At 44.2% G+C, this 20,241-nt stretch overlaps 2 protein-coding genes across 9 annotated transcripts; both read right to left on the minus strand.

Annotated features, from left to right (window-relative positions):
- Positions 1 to 6,568: 6,568 nt before the first annotated feature.
- Positions 6,569 to 9,216, minus strand: arl4d (ADP-ribosylation factor-like 4D). Of its 2 annotated transcripts, none has more exons than XM_040136295.1 (2): positions 9,107 to 9,216; positions 6,569 to 8,032 (listed from the first exon to the last, which is right to left on the minus strand). In XM_040136295.1, exon 2 carries the CDS (start codon positions 7,901 to 7,903, stop codon positions 7,298 to 7,300), a length of 606 nt encoding a protein of 201 aa, XP_039992229.1. In that variant the 5' UTR covers positions 7,904 to 8,032; positions 9,107 to 9,216; the 3' UTR covers positions 6,569 to 7,297. The 2 variants fall into 2 exon arrangements, with proteins under 2 accessions (XP_039992229.1, XP_039992230.1); XM_040136296.1 differs by lacking the exon at positions 9,107 to 9,216 and adding an exon at positions 8,493 to 9,073 and having other exon boundaries at positions 6,569 to 7,928.
- A 2,636-nt stretch (positions 9,217 to 11,852) lies between these two features.
- tmem106a (transmembrane protein 106A) lies at positions 11,853 to 18,666 on the minus strand. Of its 7 annotated transcripts, XM_040135695.1 has the most exons (9): positions 16,479 to 17,612; positions 16,117 to 16,279; positions 15,826 to 15,889; positions 15,032 to 15,185; positions 14,106 to 14,246; positions 13,969 to 14,012; positions 13,773 to 13,826; positions 12,322 to 12,472; positions 11,853 to 12,124 (listed from the first exon to the last, which is right to left on the minus strand). In XM_040135695.1, the coding sequence occupies exons 1-8, from the start codon at positions 16,587 to 16,589 to the stop codon at positions 12,361 to 12,363; spliced, it is 843 nt and encodes a 280-aa protein (XP_039991629.1). In that variant the 5' UTR covers positions 16,590 to 17,612; the 3' UTR covers positions 11,853 to 12,124; positions 12,322 to 12,360. The 7 variants fall into 7 exon arrangements, with proteins under 7 accessions (XP_039991629.1, XP_039991635.1, XP_039991632.1 ...); XM_040135701.1 differs by lacking the exon at positions 16,479 to 17,612 and adding an exon at positions 18,509 to 18,666 and having other exon boundaries at positions 11,853 to 12,472; XM_040135698.1 differs by lacking the exon at positions 16,479 to 17,612 and adding an exon at positions 17,752 to 17,933 and having other exon boundaries at positions 11,853 to 12,472.
- Positions 18,667 to 20,241: the final 1,575 nt, after the last annotated feature.

Here is a 20,241-nt window from a genome sequence, read left to right on the forward strand (position 1 = left end):
AAAATGCTGCTTACGCGTTAATGCATCAGTATTAATGATCAAATAATATAATATATGGTTATATAACACTGAGCGGTGCTATTCTGCTGTACTTTTTTGATACTTTTTTGATTGCTGATGATACATCTGCGAAAAAGATTTGGAATGCAGGAATTTAACTTGCATTGGTGTATTTTTCCAGTGTAGTATTGATACTCTTACTCCAGTAAAAGATCTGAATACTTCTTGCACTTCTGCTCTGCAGGGAGTAGTAAAATGATATTTAGGACACATTTTGCAGTGTAGTGTTAAGGTTAATTTACAAACCCAGCAAACATGAAGCATCGCATTTGTGGGAATTTGAAAACGACACTGTGAGAGTGGAGAACCAAAACAGTAAAGCTGCGGGACAGACAGCTAAACAGTGGGTAGAAACTCAATATAGAGCTCCATAAAGCCGAGGGGAGCCGCAGATTCATCTGATAATTCTCTGTCGGTTCTGCACAACGAGCGAGACCTTTCACATTGTCACGCTCTTTTCACATTGTCGTTATAAAAATATCGACTTTGGCTGCTTTAAATAAATATCTTCTACTTCAGTAGTCTCTATGTATTGTTGTAATCTATGCCTGGTGTCGCACCGAGTCACCGTTGTGATCTTCAAGACCATCTTTGACAATCGAAATTATTTATGTCTCCCGCTATCACATTAAATCATTCTATTGCATTAAATCAAGCACATAATTGGGAAAGTCAGCACATTCCCAGATGCGCACACTGGCAGGGTGACACAAATAAACAGCTCTGATCTTGGTGCAGCGCCTCACATCGTGACTGTTCCACAGCAGTCAGTCTGGGTTGCTGCTCGGAGAAGCCTGTCTGTCCTTAAACAGCAGTAATAGCCGGGATTAAAAAGAGCTGTTGGTTAGTGGGCACCCCGCTATCTGGCATGCGCCAGATGGGTCTCTGAGTAATCCTAGTGTGGGATCAGGGGTAGACCCACGGTGGCAGTGTGGGTGTACAGAATCTACACTGGATTAATCGCTGCCAAATTAAAACAACAGAAAAGACATCATAAAACCTTACATAGATGTAAAGAAGGTTCCCAGTCGCCAGATTAGTGGGTAGTAAGCAATTCCATGTAATCGTTCAAAACACAACAGTAGTGTGATTTGCCAGATGTTTAAAGGCGACACCATTTTGCATCGCTTCACAAGCGCCGCGCATCAAGAGGAGAGACGCACGGGTTGTTCTTGAAAATTGACTGATCCGAGCTCAACCCTTTGAGACTCTACGTGGAAGCATGAAATCATTCATGAAATCATATTTATACCCCCCCCCCTGCAGCGGAACACATTATGGAAAAGTTTGGCCATAAAGGTTAAATCACAGTAAATCTGTGGCCCTTATTTTTTTCTTTGCTCCCCTTGAGCAGTGACTCATCCCTACCTCTGAATCTGCAAGGAGAGACGCATATGTATGAATTTGAATAAATGTTGCCTGACCCCTGATGTGATATCCTTTATCCAATAATAAAATATAAATGATAACTGTCTTTTAGCCACTGGCAAAGGATGAATGAAAGAGACGATCATATCCATATGTTTTGGTGAAGGGTCCCCTCAGAGGTAAAGGCAATATGATACAAACCCAGGAGACCCACCCACCACCCACTTTGACATTGTCTTTTTCACGACTAAGAAATACGGCCTCGGTGTTTGTTCCTTCGTCTCTTATAGCCCAGAGGGAGAGAGACAGCCCTATGTGGTAAAGTCAGGCATCAGTTTCCCTTGCAATCCCTTCCTATCAATTCCATCCTGCAGGCTTGGCTTTAAAGGCCAAGTGGCAGTTTTACGACCTTTCGGAAATAAAAGCCACAGCAACTAATCCAGCCCTCCCACCAAACATTGCCCCCTTTGAACCCTAAAAAGATCTTCAGTCTGCACCGTGTCTAGTACTAACAACCAACTGTCCTCTGCAAACCCCCCCCCCCTCCCTTTCTCTGCATCCCCAGCAATGTCAACAAGGTCGATTTCCTAGAAAGGCCCTTGTTGGTGTGAAATTTTTCACACAAGACAGAGCAAAGGAGGGTGAAAGAGCAAACAAAACAGAGGTTGTAAACAACTTTAAAACCGGTGATTAAATACAGACAGAGAGAAGGAGATAAAGAAAAGAAAAAAGAAAAAGATGGAAAAAGACAGAGACACAAAAAGTGAGATGGTGATCTCAGGATTCCAGTATTGATCTGAGCATCTTTTTCTAATCTCCCTGCCCCCTCAGTAACCTCAGCTGGATTGGACATCCAGCCACAAAAAGCAATTTGACCCCCACTGATGCCCTCACAGGTCACCCTTTAGTGACTGCTGACTTCGGGTTGCTATGGTGACGAAAAATTATGTCTAGGCCCCGGTTGGACGGGTTTAGAGGCTTGGATGTGTGTCCAGCGCCCCGTTGCTTTTCATCATGGGGGCTATAAAAAGACTATAACAGAGCATTATTGCTCTGTTGTTATTTATCTGGATTTTTTTTTTTTTTAGTTTTTACAACTGATTCCCCACTGCAGTTCGTGTATTGTGATTTGGGGAGAAGAGGAGGAAACATTAGGGCCATTTACGCTCCTGTTTGTGGCCATGCTAGCAGAGCGTGGCTGTATGGATGGCACTGTTGGTTGGTTCATCAGTCCACCGTTTTGTTCCAGACTTCAATATCTCAACAACTACTCGATGGATTGCCGTGGAATTTTGTACAGATAAATATGGTCCACAGAGGATGAATCCTACTGACTTTAATGATCCCCTGAGTTTTCATAGTGCCACCAGCAGGTCAAACTTTTCACTTAGGGGTGCCCCGGTAGCAGAAAGGTAAAAACTCACCCTGCAACATCCTTGGTTCGATTCTAGCCGGAGACCTTTGTTGCATGTCAACTAGCAAATATAGAAAAAAATGCTTTAAAAAAAACACAAACTTTTCACTTTCCAGTGAAATATGACAACATCTATTTATTGGATTAGTTTAGAATTTTGAAAAATGATTCATGATCCCCAGAGCATCGATCTATTGCCACCATAAATCTTATGGACACTTTTTAGTGAACTGTCTTAACAACTTTAGAATGGTTTGTGATGAAATTTGTTACAGACACTTGTGTTCCCCTCGCGGGGAGCTGTAGTAACTTTAGTGATAATTTGACTTATCCTCTAGCACGATAAGCAAGTCAGGTTTGTCCAGTACTTTGGTTTATGCCTGCAAAACTAATGGCATTCCCATCCTCTGCTTTGTGTTTAGTGCTGTTAGCATTGTCATTGTGAGATAGTTAGCATGCCACTGTTGGCGTTTAGTTGAAAACACTGCTGCGCCAAAGTACAGCCACTATAGACATAGCCTTATTTAATATTATTTCATCCTTATTTAGCCATTCAATTTACATCTGAAAGAAAAATCTGTATACCACTGAGTAAGAATGAAAATGAGCTAATATATGATTTCTCTGTCATTGCAGAAATCTTATTCTCCATTCCCCAATTTATCCACGGTTCTTATGTAACACTGCAGTATACTCATCGAACTTTTTCTGCTAAACATTAGCATGATAGCACTGTCACCGGGGAACATGTTATCACGTGGATGTTAGCATTTGGCTCAAAGCATTTTGTCCAAATGCGGCCTCCACACCCGCTTGCGTAGCAGAGTTTGTATAGTGTGTGATTCCACTTGCCACAGTTTTCCGTAATTTCCAATTTCCCAAGGTTTATTGGCTCAAGGGCGCCACTGGTAATAAACGTTACCAGTTCATGAGAGACGCGCCGGTGGCGGGTTGCAAAGCTCAGCACTGTGTACAGATACAGTATGATGGATTAACATCAGTATGTCCTCTGCAGGGATACGTGTGCAGTGTGATATTGAAATGCTACCGAGAAGTTGCCTGAGGGAGCGTAATACACTATGCAACCAGCTAGCTAGTCATCCTGCTGAAACCATTTGTTCTTTTGTGGTGTGCTGTGTGCGACTGACCAGTACATGTATTACTGGCGAGTATATTTATCCTTTTCCTATCCACAGAATAAATGGCAGCACAGAAACAGAAGCGAGCCTCCCGTCCATCATTCATTCATGATTCGACACGATGCAGAGTCAAGGGGTTGTTTAGACAATTAGTCTTGTTTGTAGCTTTTTACGGTTAGTGCCCCTTTGCAGTCATTGCATTATCTTTTTTTGAGGAGAAAAGGAGGAGACAATAGGGTTGTTCGTGTCCTTTGTTTGACTTATGTAAAGTAGTGTTTCTGAAGCCCAGAGGTGAGCCTGTGTCTTATTTATGTGACACGATTCGAGGGATACACCTGTCTTGCATGTGACTCCACCATCGAAGCCCTGACACGTAATCCCCATGGCTTCCCTCTCCTGTGTGTTCCTTGTCAGCCACCATTACAGCCTGGAAGACAGGAGGCAAGAAAGAGACAGAATAACAGGGAGTCTGTACAGTTTGTGACAGAAACATGCAAAAAGAAAAGCAAAGAGAGAGAGTGCCAAAAATGCACACGCAGCTCACTCTCATTTTTCCCCCACTGGATGTATCAAGGCTCCGTTTCAGCAAGTTCGTCTAGAGTACAGTGTACTGTATGCACAGCAACACCTTTCCTTAGCTGCAATACAGTGTCTTTTACACCTTTTATTCTGGGCAGAGAATCTCAGACGCAGAATGCTTGGGTGTTTTTCTTTGGCTGAGTGATGCCTCCACATGCCCACAGAGTGTCTCAGCTGTTGAAAACACCACATCACGATGCTAATTTATTCAGGGACCAGCTGCTGTGTCAAGATGATTCTGCAAAAGACATCCTTGAAAGTTTTTAATTAGCTCACCGTTGTGAATAATGGGGACGTGAAGGTCACACAAGTCAGGATGTAAGTGCTGGCGTGTGCTTGGATGTGTGCGTGGGTGTGCAGGTTTCTTGCTATATTATATATGCATGTATTTATCTCTGAGTAGGCAACAAGTCATTATTTCATCATGTGGAGCAGGACAAATACGCAGTAGAAGCGTGAGCAGACAAGACACAAGCAGAAATTGACAGTATGCAGGTCAACACTGTGTGTGCTGTAGATTGGACCTTGTATTTGTTGCATAATATCATATTTGCATGGCAACTTAAAGAGATTTGTAGAAAAGCAAGAGGATTAACACCAGTTATGGACGACAGTTACAGAATTGCCCTGCATAGCTCTAACAGTTTCCTTCCGGTCATGAAATGTTTCAGCAATACTGATAACATGTAACGTGACGCGTCAGAAATCTGGCGTTCTCTTAACCTTCAAGGAATTTGAATGCAAAAACAAACACGGGGAAGTGTTTGCGACGGAATATTCTCAATATACATCATCCTGAAATGAAATAAAAGATTATGAAAAATCAACGGTTTCCTCTTTCATATATTCTCCTGGATGAAAAGTGTGCAAATGTATTTGGCATCCAACATTGCAGACGGCAGGAGACCGGGAGGTCATGTTGTGTTTGCTTGCACTTAAATCGCCAGGCATCCTTTACTGTTATTCTAGCTGCATATATACATGCGGTGACATTATTTCTTTGAAAAACTGCAACTTGGGAACACTTCCTTGATCAAAGTGGTGTCACAAAACACATAAGTATGACCACAAACTACTGCAAGCAGGAGTCGTTACTATCGGACATGGTGTTCATTGACTTACATAAAGTGGTCTCGACCCATAACAGCATAACTTCATCCCTTTTTTGGGTTGGATCAACAGTGTATCAGCCGCACAGTAAAGCAGAGCCTCTGCTGATGATGGTCTCAGGTGGTTCTGTCCAACTTGATAACACACGCAAGAGGACTCAACTGCCTAACCTCTGAACCACCTCACCACTAATTGATGCGGTTACACTGTCAGCAGCTGGCAGACTAGCAGGCCAGAATAAAAGTAAATGGATTGTTTTGGCTTGTGAGGGGGGAGGGGCATGGGGGAGGGGGGAGCTGCCCCCTTTGACAGCCCCATTTGCTGATTCAGCCATGATCAGGGAAAAGGATCACAACTCAGGACTTCAGAGTTTGGATGGAGGCTATCTTAAAATCCAATAAATGTCTATTTCAGATCGTACAAATATTTAAACGTGCAGTAACAGATCTTTTGGCCATTGGGGGCGCCAGAAGTTTTGAAAACAACACTATTGTGTTTTCTCCTTTTTATTTGGTGAATTTATTGCCGATTTACATACCTTACAAATACTCAGCGACATTGTCATTCTGTAAGTACAACATTCACTCTCTATTAGCTCTGTTTTGGGTCTCTACCAACTCCTGAAGAAAATATCTGGAACTTTAGCTGCTAAATGCTCCGCTATGTCCATCAGCTCGTCACTAACTTTGTCTTTTACAGAGCAAAATCAACACTAGAGCTGTGAAACTGAACCAAAACAGTAAAGTCGTGGACCAGAAAACCAAAAACATGAGCTTCATATAATTTGGTTAATAACTATATTTGATCAATTTCTTGGGCCCAGGCCTAAACCATAGGATGTTCATTCACTTAGCTCAATTAACTACAATATAGAAAGATAACAATGGATGTTCTGTACAGTGGTTCGATTTATTAAGTCTTCAGTGTTACAAAAATGTACAATTTGTATGAACACTATTGTTATAGTAAATGAAACTTAACCTCTGTGGCCACGGAGGGAATGCGCTTAGGATGTCCGTTCCATGGCAAAGAAATTTAATATCATTTGGTCCTCCATCACCAACGAACTCTGTTTCATTTCACATCATTTGCAAAAGACGTCTGTCAGTATAGCACAAACACAAAAATGTGGAATAAATATTCTGGGAAGCATCCATACATCGTGGAACAAAAACAGCTGTTTAGTGGAGTATAATCTGTGCAAGCTTGTGAAAGAATATAAAGACATTTTAAATTTTGTTTTAGATTTTTCTTCACCAAGTACCTGCCACATGTATGTTAATGTGTTCGTATATTAGTCCTACACTTAACAGGCAAATGTCTTACTAGAAATCTTCTTTGAAACAAGTGTAGAAAAGCACTTAGAGAAGACTAACTGCTACCAAGGTTTCCTTTAAATCGTTATCCTAAGTATTCAAAGGGGAGCTGCACGACTGCAGAACAAAGAACATGTCAATACTGCTTCAGTTATTATGAGCAAATCCATTTCTCCTGACCCCTAAGGCCGAGTGTAATTGTTGTTTTGTTGGCACCAATCGCTCTCCCATTAAATGGGACCATTAAGCTTGGAAGTGTCTCAATAGGGGATAAATCTCTTGGGGTAATGTCCACAGTGTGAACCGAGAGTTCATCTCTTTCTGTTCCTGTTGTGCTTCACCATCTTCTTCCTCTTCAGGATCATCTCGTACAGTTTCTCCAGGCCCGGCTGGAGTCCCTGACCGTTCACGGCACTGCAGCTCTGCACGTGATGCAGCGTGTACATGCTCAGTTCATGGACAGAAAGCAGCTTCTCCACCTCACTGACAGACAAGGCTGAGTCCAGGTCCTGTTTGTTGGCCAGGATCAGCACAGGGACCCCTTGGTTCTCTGAGGTGCGGGTGATCTTATGGAGCTCCACTTTGGCCTCCTCCATCCGCTCCAGCTCAGTGGAGTCCACCACAAACACCATCCCGTCCGTCCGCCGGGTGTAAGACTTCCAAAGCGGGCGCAGCTTCTCCTGCCCGCCCACATCCCACACCTGGAAGTTTATGGCCCGAGACGCCCCCACTGCCACCTTGATCTTCTCCGTGTTGAAGCCCTTGGTGGGGATCGTCTTCACAAACTCCTTCAGTTTGAGCCTGTACAGCAGAGAGGTTTTGCCGGCTGAGTCCAGGCCGATAACCACCACGTGCAGCGACTGGAAGTTTGGCAGGAACGGCGTGTTAGGAGCGATATCGGTCAGCTGGTTCCCCATGATTCCAGCCAGCGATTCACACCTACTTAAGTGAGGTGACGTGACAGACTCCTGATTTAATCCTTTTTCAGGAGATTGGCATTTGCCTCCCTGTCCTCGGAGGCAGATGGGATCAGATGGTGTGGAGGCCTTATCAAAAAACACGCAAACACACACACACGCACGCACACGCACGCACGCACACACACACACACACACACACACACGCACACACATATGCACACAGTGAGTTAACAGTCAATGAGAAGACAATGGGTGGTTAAGAAACGTGTGTTTGCGTTTCACAGTGTCCTACAGAAGAGACACTGACAATAGATAGTGGTAATCATCAGTGGAGACACATTGCAAATTACTTGATGCAATTTCATCCTATCAGCACGGCAGCTTCTGTTGTGTCCACAGCTGAGATTTAGTGCCTTACTTGTCCCCCCAAACTTGAGTCCGTTCAAATTCTCTTTTAATGATATAAAACAATAAATATCTGCGGGGGGTTTAGTGCCACATTACAGAGCCGAACAACAGTTAATTGGATGTCTGAGGTTATCTAGTTTCTTATTTGCTAAGGATAATCCTCTTAAGACCTCTAAACCTGAACGGCTTTTCTTGCGCGGGGCAGACCGATTTCAATGCAGCGGATGGATAATATGCATTCACTGGTTCACTCTGCCAACTGCCTACGAGGACTGCTGCAGCAGCACTAATCCGGTTGTTGTTGACATCCCGATACCCATCAAACAGCTGCCTTTGGACAGAGTACAGCCCCTGCATGTTCACAGGAAGATATTACTAACTTATGATCATCCTGCATCCTGTAAAAGCATCATTCTTCATGGAGGCAGAATGTACTGTCACGCTTCTGAATTGTTGATTTCATTACTTCACTGTATTTGAAATGATTCTATTGGGAATAAGCCCCCTTAGTTTTCCTCCTCTCCTGCACGAAACCTACCCATCTTAGTTTGGGTTGGACGGTTTAAAAAAATAAAAATAAAAATAAAAAAATGTCATTCATACAATTGAACTAAATAACTTTAAGATATTCTAGAGCCTGCAAGATCAACTTTAAGGGATTAACTATGAGATAAAATAAACGGTTCTAATAAGATGATTTTTAAAAATGCGTGCAGTTCACACAGCCCAGAAGAATTGGAAGCATTAAAAGGAGAAAATGTCCGCCTGCGTGCACATGGAAAACATTCATACCTTCTAAATGCGCGGTGAAAGCATCATCCACACCAAAATGAACGCAGCCATAGCCAACAGACGACGTCTGTCCCGGCGGTCACATTCGCTCCCGCTCCCGCTCCCGCTCCAGCAGCACTGAGGAGATCCGGAGGGACCCGAGTGCACGGTACCTAAAAGGTCTGGTTGACGTCACGGCCACCTGGACGGCTAAACCACGCCCCCTGCCGGTCGTCGGCTGCACACGCACCCCCCTCTACACCTGAGCGAGGACGAGCAAGGGCCGCGGCGTCTCACCGAGCTACCGCTGCTCCTGCAGGTCGACTGGCTTCATTAAAGCCTGGTGTTTGGACAAAACTGTCTCAGATATAAAGTCCTCAGTGGACACGAATGAATGCAAGAGCAGGAAGCTTCAGCTTGTGCTTCTTGAAGTGGCTCGTGGTGGATCCTGAGCCCCCCTTTCGCGCTTTCAATTCGCATCCGGAATTTGCCGATATTCGGTGGGGTCCATTCTCCCCTCCTGTGCCGCTGGCGGCCACGCAGTCTCAAAGCAGACCGTTTCCATCCCAACGCTTAACAGTTGGTGGGGGGGTTTACTAAGTACTGTCTACATTGTCTTCTAACAAAACCCTGTGTCTCTACCCTGTGTCCACCATCAAGAACTCGAAGAACGGGAGCAAAATATGGGCCTTGTAGAGCCTTCTGTAGATTTTATTTGTTTTTCTACACATTATATTGAGAAAACGTTGGTTGAAGACAAAAAAAAACCCATTTACATCTGTACTGATACTAATAATAATAATTATAAGGTCATTTTGAGCGTCTGCAACTCCAGGAATCTAAAGTTTCTCAGAATAAGATGTTTTTTGTTGTTTGTTTTTTTTATCAGAGTTGCAAACATGCAGTCTACCCACACAACAAAACTCTTTGATTGGATATCAGTCGTGAATCTGCACATGTCATACTTCCACTTTGCGGAAGAAGTACTCTCATCCTTTACTTAAGTAAAATACCACAATGTAGAAATACTCAATTGAAAGTAAAAGTCCTGCATTAAAAATGTTTTGTTAAGTACACACGTATCTGCCAAATTAAGGTATAAAAAGTAAAAGTGCTGCAGAATCACCCATTAATGTGATTATTATTAGTTTTCTTATAATATTGGATTATTATTTCTGATGCATAAACATTTGAGCAGTATTTTAGTGCTGTAGATTGGACCTTGTATTTGTTGCATAATATCATATTTGCATGGCAACTTAAAGAGATTTGTAGAAAAGCAAGAGGATTAACACCATTTACGGACGACAGTTACAGAATTGCCCTGCATAGCTCTAACAGTTTCCTTCCGGTCATGAAATGTTTCAGCAATACTGATAACATGTAACGTGACGCGTCAGAAATCTGGCGTTCTCTTAACCTTCAAGGAATTTGAATGCAAAAACAAACATGGGGATGTGTTTGTGATGGAATATTCTCAATATACATCATCCTGAAATGAAATAAAAGATTATGAAAAATCAACGGTCTCCCCTCTCATATATTCTCTTCTCCTGGATGAAAAGTGTGAAAATGTATTTGGCATCCAACACTGCAGACGGCAGGAGACCGGGAGGTCATGTTGTGTTTGCTTGCACTTAAATCGCCAGGCATCCTTTACTGTTATTCTAGCTGCATATATACATGCGGTGACATTATTTCTTTGAAAATCTGCAACTTCGGAACACTTCCTTGATCAAAGTGGTGTCACAAAACACATACGTGGGTTGGACGGTTTAAAAAAAAAAAAAAAAATGTCATTCATACAATTGAACTAAATAACTAAGATATTCCAGAGCCTGCAAAATCAACTTTAAAGGATTAACTATGACAAGATAAAATAAACGGTTCTAATTAAATGATTTTTAAAAATGCACTTGGTCGCCAGCAGGCCATTGTAACGACTTTCTAGTTTAACCTATTGCAATGGATCATATCAAATAAACTTATCACACATTTTATGTGACGATTTTATTCTCAGTCTGCTAAGAAGCAAATAACCACAGCTACAACATGAATGTTGTGGAGTAAAAAGTACAGTATTTCCCTCCGAAATGTAGCGGACTAGAAGTATGAGGTAGCATAAGATGGAAAGTACAAGTACGTCATAATTATGCTGAAGAGTACCTGAGTAAATGTACTTTGTTACTTTCCGCCACTGCTTAGCTGCATAGGCTAGAAAAAGCACTTGCTTTAATTGTTTGTGTGTGAAAGTGTGCAGCAGTATTGCAGCAGCAATAACAGTTTAAAGGGCCTCCACTTACCTTGGTATCCAGCTATTGAGAAACTGTTTGAGTCATTTAAAAAAAAAAAAAAAACCTTCCCCAAACACATCGTCGACAATTTTTATAGGGTCCAGTAGTGCAACAGGAAGTAGCTCTGGTCAGAGTGAGGTCTGAACACACAAAACCAAAATGATACGCATGGCCAGAAACCACCAGGGGTAAGTGAGAAGGTGCAGAATGTGAAGAAACTGCGAAATATGCTTGATGGTAGTGACTCTCGTGAGGTTATCGTGGATTAGGGTATATACCGGGAGGTGCATTGAGTGCGTGCACGCTGTTTTGACTGACCCTCCATCTGGCGGGGAAAGGCTCCTCTGGCACTGAATCCTCGTTGGGAACTAATTCAGTACCACCCAAACTCAATGGGGACCAAATCTATCATGCAGGGTCTAAGAAAGCACCAGCGAACAAAATGAAAAAAAGAAAAAGTCTAACATACGGAACTTTAAATGCCACTGTTTAATAAAGTGCAAACGACGACAGACAAGATCATCGGAGATCAACATCCTCTTTACACAATGTGTGGAATCCTGCCAAACAATTTAACTGTTTCCAAAAATGCTGTGAAATCTGCTAAAATTTGAACAAAATGACTTAAAATGAAAATACACAACTTTCACAGCTTGCATTTCAGAATTGTGCTTGTTTCACACAATTTTATGAGACAGCTTTGCCCATAATATAGATTTACAAGCAGCTCTCAAACGAACTGGAGCTAAAAAAAACAAAAAAACAAAACAACATTCATTCTAATTCATAAGAAGCATCTACAGTTTTAATTTACGACTTTGTAGTGATTGATTAAAGTCTTAAGGTATGCTAAAACAACATACAGAATAAGATAAGATATCATTCACACATTCACATCCCAAACAAAGGAGATAACGGTACGATTGCAGGGAGAATATTCACCATTTCACACCCGACACTTTGGTGTTTTTCATTCTGACGTCATCCGCTCACAGGATGTGGGATCGTTGAGTTGGTGCCACAGTCGATGTACTCAAAGCTGTTCAGAGACAGCTGCTCCGTGTGGGAGAGGTAGGAAATATTCATTGTCATTCTGGGGGAAAAAAGAATTTAAAAAAAACAGCGTGAGAGGCAGTTGGAGCCAGGGTCTTATCTGTCGGCTGCACTGATCAATAACTTTTTTTTGATATTAACGATGGATCAAATCACTGCGTGACACGTGAGAGGGGCGGCTCGTAGTGACGAACCCAAACGGCCTCTGCCGTTCCCCTGGACTCTATAGAGCGCTTCAGCATCTTTTAGCTCACTGTTCTTTGGATTGCGGGCCCGCAAACTCCACTCTCATTAAAACTGGTTTCCAGCCACTGCAAGCAGCTGTTTACATGGAAAAAAAAAAAAAAAGCTCTGCTAAACCCGCTGTACGCAACCCGCCCGGCACCAAACGTTGGCATTAAGCCGCTACAGAAGCCGATCTTTCCCTCAGGAGCCGGTGGAGACCAAAACCGAGCGGGAAAAGAGAGTGTGAATATGGGTTTTGCATTCACCGGGCGGACGCAAAAACAACTCCACATGAAGGCTCACGTGTCTGCTGGTGTGTTAATAACTGTCTGCTAACACGTTCACCACAACAACTTTATGAATTGATAATGCGTCAACATTTTTGTTTTCGGCTCGTTCTGCCGCCCGACAAGATGAATGCAGCTTTGAGTTTTATCTCAACAACACGGCTTAACTGTTCTTTTATCCCTGTTAACAAGAAATACAATGTTGTCCCAGGTGGCACGGCATATAAATAAATTAGACCGTGCAACTAAAAAAGAGGAAATGTCATATTGTGGCCAGTTTGTATGGTCACGTGCGTCGGAAATGACTAATATCTTGTTTTTCTGAGGCTTAACTTCCGTCGTGGCCTCTGGTGGGTTATGTACCGCCAGTTGGAGCTGAACAGAGGAAACCTCTGCAAATACTGGCAGTTTCGGATGCTATCACCAGTACTTATCACAAGTGGCTTTGCACAAAGGCCAGATTATTTCATGTACACGTAAATACTATGTCAGCCTCAGGAAAGGTTTGCTGCCATTTCTTTTGCATTTACCTGCATCTGGAGTTCACATGGGACCCATTCAGATCCTTGTAGGACACCCTTGACCACATTTTTTGGTTTCAGGTCTCCGCCGAAAAAGCGAAATTTTTCGTGTCTCTGTCATCTTGGCCTTTGTGTTATCTCAAGGGAACGTTTTAGAGTTGAATGATTTGACTTGGAGGGATAAGACCACTTTTTGAAACTATTTTGGGGTTGCGGTTTATGACCCGGCACTGCACAAAGCGGTGCCTTGAGACATGCTAGAGAGCCAGCCTCTTCCCCCAAGTCTCAGATGGAGATTGACACTTACTGCAACTCCAGAAATAACGTGTGAATCTTGATCGTGCTGGACTTGCAGTAACTGCTGAAAGAGACAAAACAGCTGATTTGTGGACGTGTGTTGAATTCCTATAAGCAAACAACAATGGTGGACGTAGTATTATATCATTCTCATAGAATTTTGTGTCAGAAACTTTTTTATGCGCTGTGGTTTATTTCAAACTTACTTTAAGCCTTTATCCACAATAGGCAGGTTAACTTGAATGGTGTACTGCAAAAGTTAAAGACGGCGATTTAAGAATGTTTCTGCATGACAAAATATATAAGCGTCATATTCTGATGCGAATCCTCCTGAAAAACTCACCGACTGCTGCGATCGGGACTGGATGGCGGTCAGATTGGATATCTTGGTATTACCCACAACTATGTTGGTGACCAGACTCTGCACGTTAAAGTCGACGATCTGAACGGGGACAAAGTTCTCGTTGGTGATGTTGATGAGATTCTGGAGGGGAAAAACACACACACACACACACACACACACACACACACACACACACACACAGCTGGTCAGGTGCACTCACCACACCTTCCCATCATTAAAAAGTCTCAGGGAACTTTGCCCGTCACATAACCGCCCCCGCTATCTGCGGTCTGTCATATGTGATTCAGGCGCCACCCCCCCCGTGGACGGTGTTTCGACACGTACGATAAAAAGACAGCGTAGGTTCAGGTACAGCGGTAGAAAGCACACAGTGTATCACGCTGTATTCATCTTACCTGTGTGGAATGATATACCCCGTCTGTCCCGTGTTGTACACATACACACTTAAATCTTTACACCGGGTTAGTTATAGAAAAGATTTTAAATTTCTGCTGCAAGTTTATAAACCACCTAAAAGCCTCAGTATGCTCGAAGAATATAAAAAAGGCCAGGGTAACTTATTACTCAACTACAACTGCATTGAAACTGTATTTCTTGTGTATTATTTTCTGTCATTCAAGTTCAAGTTCATTTTATTCTATCTCTGTGTGTATTCTATTTCGGTATCTATTTCCCTTAAAGCAACAGTCGCACATTTCGGAAAAACAAAATGCTTATTTCGCTTTCTCGCCGAGGATCTAGACGAGACGACCGATGCCACCCTCCAGTCTGCACGCTAAATGTGAAGGTCAGCCGGGAGCAGGTCAGCTTAGCTCAGCACAAATATTGGAAGCAGGGGGCAAACTAGGAGGCGGCACAGGTTTATGTGACACTGGCTGCACTCTCGAGGGGGACCCGTCACTCACCGAGACCTGCATGTCCACCGCATCTGGGCTGAAGTAGACCGTGACTGACAGCACGGACACCGGCGTCAGCGTGACGCTCCGGGGGAAGAGGAAGAAGAGGATCAGGCAGCAGAGGAGGAGACACACGGCCATGGAGACGAACACGTACATCTTCCTGAAATGCGATACGGACATGCAAAATTGTTGTAACACGGTGCCACATGTCTGTGTCGCGCGTGCGGGACAAAAACACACTCAGACTAATTCCGTTTTCAGGTACTTGCAGGGGGGCGAAAAATATATTCGGCTATATTTACACCTATTGCTCACTCACATGTTCGGGACTATAAAAGGCGCACACACACACACAGTGGTGAAGGGAGCATCCACCATCCTTTACTTAAGCAAAAGTAGCAAAACTGCAATATAAAAATACTCCATTAGAAGTAAATAGCCTGCATTGAATGTTAATACATATATATATATAAATGTCACTATTATTTGTTATATTATTATTATTATTATTAGCTATTTTCTATACAGTTAGGTAGTTTAATCTGTAGCGCTGTATTAGATCTTATTAAGAAGTCGTAATTTGTAAAGTAACCAGTAACTGAATCCATGTAGTGGAGCAGAAAAGAACAATATTTCCACCTGAAGTGTGGCGGAGTAGAAGCATAAAGCAGCATGAGATGGAAGTACTCAAGTGAAGTACAAGTACCTCGGATTTGTGCTTGAGCACAGCCACTGCACACACACACACACACACACACACACACACACACACACACACACACACACACAATGTTCCTTACGTGCGTCGGGGTTTCAGCCTAACATCGTTGCATGGTATTACAGCCACCAGCTGGTCTTCCTGGCCTGCCAACGCCGTGAGACAGTAGAAAAGACAGTCAGAAAAACGATGTGAAAGTGGACACGCAAGAGTCAGATGCACACACACACAGGCGAGTCTTTCAGTTGCGCTCGCTTCCCCTTTGCTGCCTGATGGGAAACGGAATAGCTGTATGAAAATGAGGAGTCAAAATAGCGGAAAAAAAATTTAAAAAATCGATCGTCCAGTCATTTTGTCACGGCAGAAAACCAACCTCTGGGAATTCGCCCGGTCCCACGACATGTGGGGCAGGTGTCGCCCGTCGAGTTTCCATTCATGGAGCCATAGGGAGGAAACTGCTTCAGCGTCTTCGCCTTCTCCGTCTCCTTTGGCAGCTCGGGACTCTCTTTGGCTCTGCTGGCAAGTCCCATGACACTCTGTCGAAATCAAAAGTCCCGTCAAATAAAAATAAATAAAGACAGAGAAGAGAGATCACATTGGCTGGAAACAAAAGCACCTAAAAGTCACGAAGCTTTACAGCGTGTAAACTCCGGTTTCCCACAGAAGCTCTTCCCCTCTCATCCCCTTTTTGCCCCCCCCGGCGGTCACCTTTGACACCGGCCCGCTCTCGCTCACCTTTAAAATGACCAATAAAAGCTCCATTCGTGCGCGGCACGTCGGGACGCCAGCAGGTGTGAGCAGGTGGTGCGGCGGCGGGAGAAAACAACGCTGCCCGGTCGCCCTCATCGGTGTCGGGCGTGTTTGCGCGCGGACGGCCTGGGTTTCCACAGAGGAAGAAGAGCAACGCTTGGTGTGGACTTTTCCCCACGTGATCAACAGATGTTGAGCCAGAGTTTCCGGCTTTCGGCTCTCAAGGCAAAGGAGAGCTCGACATCAGCTGTTCCCCGTCACCCATCTTGTCCGGTTGCCCGTTGGATAACACACATATATACACAGGCCTTCCACCAGCCTCTTCCTTGTAACGATGCCATTATTAGAACTGAGTGTGTAACGTGGTTATTTATCGGTTCTTCGGTCGACTGCTCCGAACAGTCGCATAAAAACTAAGAAATGTGTGTTTTCTGTTCTTTATCTTCTTTGAAAAACTACTCTTGCACGTAAAAGGTGCGATTTCCAAAGAAATAGCCTAACGATGAAATGTGCACACTAACGATGAATTTGCACTCCTTCCCTCTTCTCTATGAGGAAGCTACACCGCCGTGTTTTCTTTGTCGCCTGCACAAACACACAGACGTGCAAGGCTCCTGGAGAGCTCCACTTCATCCCGGCGCGGAGTGTTTGATCGTTGGAACGCGACTTGATCCCAATTCAGAGTTTTGTTTTTTCGGCCTGTCTGCAGTTCAACTTCCCCTGATGTCGGGAGGCAGGTGGGTTGTTGTAAAACTTAAAAAAATAAAAATAAAGATAAAACACAGACTGGAGTTTGGTGCCCAGGCCCGATCAGCGGCACCGTACGAACCCTCAGGTACATTCAGCCACCTGATAGAAAAATCTGGAAGTCGACTGGGTTCACACTTCACACACCGGAACCCCGAGTTGGACCCTTGTTATAACTAAGTACGTTTACTCCACCGCTGTGTTTTAGGCCACTTCTACTCCACTGCGACTCGGGGGGGCTACAGTACTTTTTCTCATTACATTTATTCTACAGCTTTATTTACTGGATATTCTGCAGATTAAGGTGTAACATACAAAAGACATCACGATTCTCTGACGTCTATGGATTAAACTAGTGAACAGTGTATACAAACTTTCCAATTAGCTCCACGTAGCTTGTGAAGTATACAAACCGTGGCTGTCAAGTCTGACGCCGCCGTCTCGATGTGGCCTACGGCGCTTTCGGGGTCTCGGCGCGCGGAAGGGGGGCTCTCCTCACCTGCGCACCTACCTCCCGACGCGACGCCACAGGTCCGAGTCTCGGCCAGTGCGGGGCTCCTTTGTTTGGACTCGGTTGGAGGTCTTTAAAGCGCTACATCGGCACTGGCGACAGGCCGGACCGTCCTCACGAAAGCCCAGAACCAGGTGGGAGGATCACTTCCTCCTTCCTGAACTCGGTGAAGGGCTGTCGTCAGTGGCAGGCGGGTCACGTGCGCCGCTTCTGATCGGTCCTGCCCTGCCCGGTGCAGTGTTGCGACACATGTTCAGGCACAAGACACTAGTTAAAATAAACTCGATTATCCAGATGTGAAGAAGCTTGTTTTTTTTTTTTTTTTATAACTCTGGAGTCTTATTTCAGCGCACGGCCGGATCAACCCTGTTGTGGGGCCATGGAGGGTTAAAAAAAAAAAAAACACACTGGCTTCTGGGGCCCTTATGACCGCGGCCCCTCACCTTGTGCCCTCCGTGCGTTGTACCGTATATGTGCCCCGTGATCGGACGACGCACCCGTCGAATACGCGGCACGCGGCAGGCGTTACCCGCAACTGACGCGCCCGACCGGCGCTGTCCGGCGAAGACGCACGATCGCATTCGTGGCCGTGGGAAAATCACGACTCTCGTCCGGAGCAAAGGAGAAAAACATTTGACGTGAAAGATTCTCCACATTGCGACATCGTTTCTGTTTGTTTGTTTGTTTAACGATGATCATAATCATTCCCCGGCCTCAAGGTAAAAAAGTCACCATTTTGGGAAACCTGCGTACTTGCCCCTGGTGGAGGGTCAGACGATGTCAGGTCGTGAATCCGATGGAATTCATTCACCCTGCGAAGAAGAAACTGAGCTCTGCGGGCCGGGGCGATGGCCGCCCGTCGTGTACCAACACCGGCCTTTCCTGCGGAGGTAACCGTAAAGCGACAGGATCCTGCCGCGGGTCAAAGCGATAAGCGTGTTTCGCAAAATGTCCAATTTTTGCTTTAATTAACTTTAACTCTAATTTACTTTAATTAAATGACACGCGACATGTCCGCACAATACAAACTAAATGAATTCAGTTCTTACAACTGGCTTTGGACTCAAGATTCAGTCTCGAGATTATGTTATTTGATATATTTGCACTTTAGCTTTTGCAAATTCTTAAACAAATGAGCAAATGATACTGTGCACAGCCAGTAATAAACAGAACCTGGGGCTTTTGGGGCCTCTTGGGGATCTGGGGCCTGCTCGGAGGGGGGGTTGTTGCCTGCTCAGTAATCCAGCCTTGAAGCACACAAAAGGTCATCGAAATACGTTAAAGCTCACTCTGTCAAATCAGTACCGTGTCGTTAACCTAGTACAGAACGGCGTGGCACGACCCACATCTGGACATTTCTCATTAACAGAGGAGCGGAGAGACAAGAGGGATGTGCAAATAGTTTATTGGCGGGTTGACAGTCGAAGGGGGTTTGATGTGTGCACTCTGTGGCAGAAGAATAATTTGACAAGCAGAGTAGATATATTCAGAATTATTCTCTAGAGCACGATTCTTCAAATCATGGGAAGCCGTCCACATAAGAAAGTAGGGTTCAAAAATCCTCAACCACACACACACCAGGGGAAACAGAAACATACAGTAACGTAAATCTACACACACACACACACACCACAAACAATGTCAAATCATCATATGTGTATTTCAGTAAACTAAGAATCCCCTTTCACGAAGGCAATTGAATGAAATAAAATATACTTCGTTCCACTACGAGATTATGGAATGTGTTGTTAGAGACACCTACGCTTGGATTAGTACTAAATGAAGGTTTTCCGTTGGTGGTGGAATGACGAGGCGTGAAAACGCAGGCAAGGGATTTAAACGATGACGCGAAGCGGACTTTTTTTTCCCCCCCACTGAGACTGTGCTAAGACACAAGAACACGACTCGTCTCTAAAGCCTCTACCTGTCATGCAGGTGTCTCCTAAAAAGCAGTAGAAAACATCGGGAGTCCGGACAGTGATCCGTTCGGACATTAGTATACATTCCACATGTCAACTTCTAAAATAACAGTACTCTGATACAGAAAAAGATTGCATTGTTTAGGCAGATTTCACTACGATAAACCGAGAAAAGTCGTAAATATCCGGTTGTTTTTCCTACTGCCGCGCTGCTGACTGTTAACACCCAGAATATCCGTGTAGCTCCAGTAGCGTCGTCCTCGACGAGAGCCGGCGTCTCCGAACATTTCTACCTTTTCGTGACGTTCAGCGACATTCACTTTCACGGCTCTGGTTCTGAGAGGAATCTAGACAAGCCCCGGCGAAAGACAATTACTTTTCAGCGCAGAGGAAGCAGCCACAACAGCCGTACAAACACTAAGATGAAGAGCTGAATTACACGGTTTTCGTCCATTCAGAACCACAGCTCCTACACTCCTTTCGACCGACACGATAAAGCTCTATGGCCCAGGTAAACAAGGCATGGCAAAGGTTAACCACTATCCGTAATAATTCACAAGTGTATATACGG

The sequence above is a fragment of the Xiphias gladius genome, chromosome 9 (genome assembly GCF_016859285.1).
Source record: "Xiphias gladius isolate SHS-SW01 ecotype Sanya breed wild chromosome 9, ASM1685928v1, whole genome shotgun sequence".
NCBI lineage: Eukaryota > Metazoa > Chordata > Actinopteri > Istiophoriformes > Xiphiidae > Xiphias > Xiphias gladius.

Excerpts from the sequence above, each read along its gene's own strand:
- arl4d (XM_040136296.1), bottom strand. The coding sequence starts at position 8,671 with ATGCAGGGGCTGTACTCTGTCCAAAGGCAGCTGTTTGATGGGTATCGG. Across the intron at positions 7,929-8,492 it reads GCGCAAGAAAAGCCGTTCAG|TAGGTGTGAATCGCTGGCTG; the intron begins GTTTAGAGGTCT and ends ACCTCACTTAAG.
- tmem106a (XM_040135695.1), bottom strand. The coding sequence starts at position 16,589 with ATGAGGGCGACCGGGCAGCGTTGTTTTCTCCCGCCGCCGCACCACCTG. Across the intron at positions 15,186-15,825 it reads AGGCTGAAACCCCGACGCAC|GAAGATGTACGTGTTCGTCT; the intron begins GTAAGGAACATT and ends ATCGCATTTCAG. Across the intron at positions 14,013-14,105 it reads AGTCCCGATCGCAGCAGTCG|TACACCATTCAAGTTAACCT; the intron begins GTGAGTTTTTCA and ends TAACTTTTGCAG.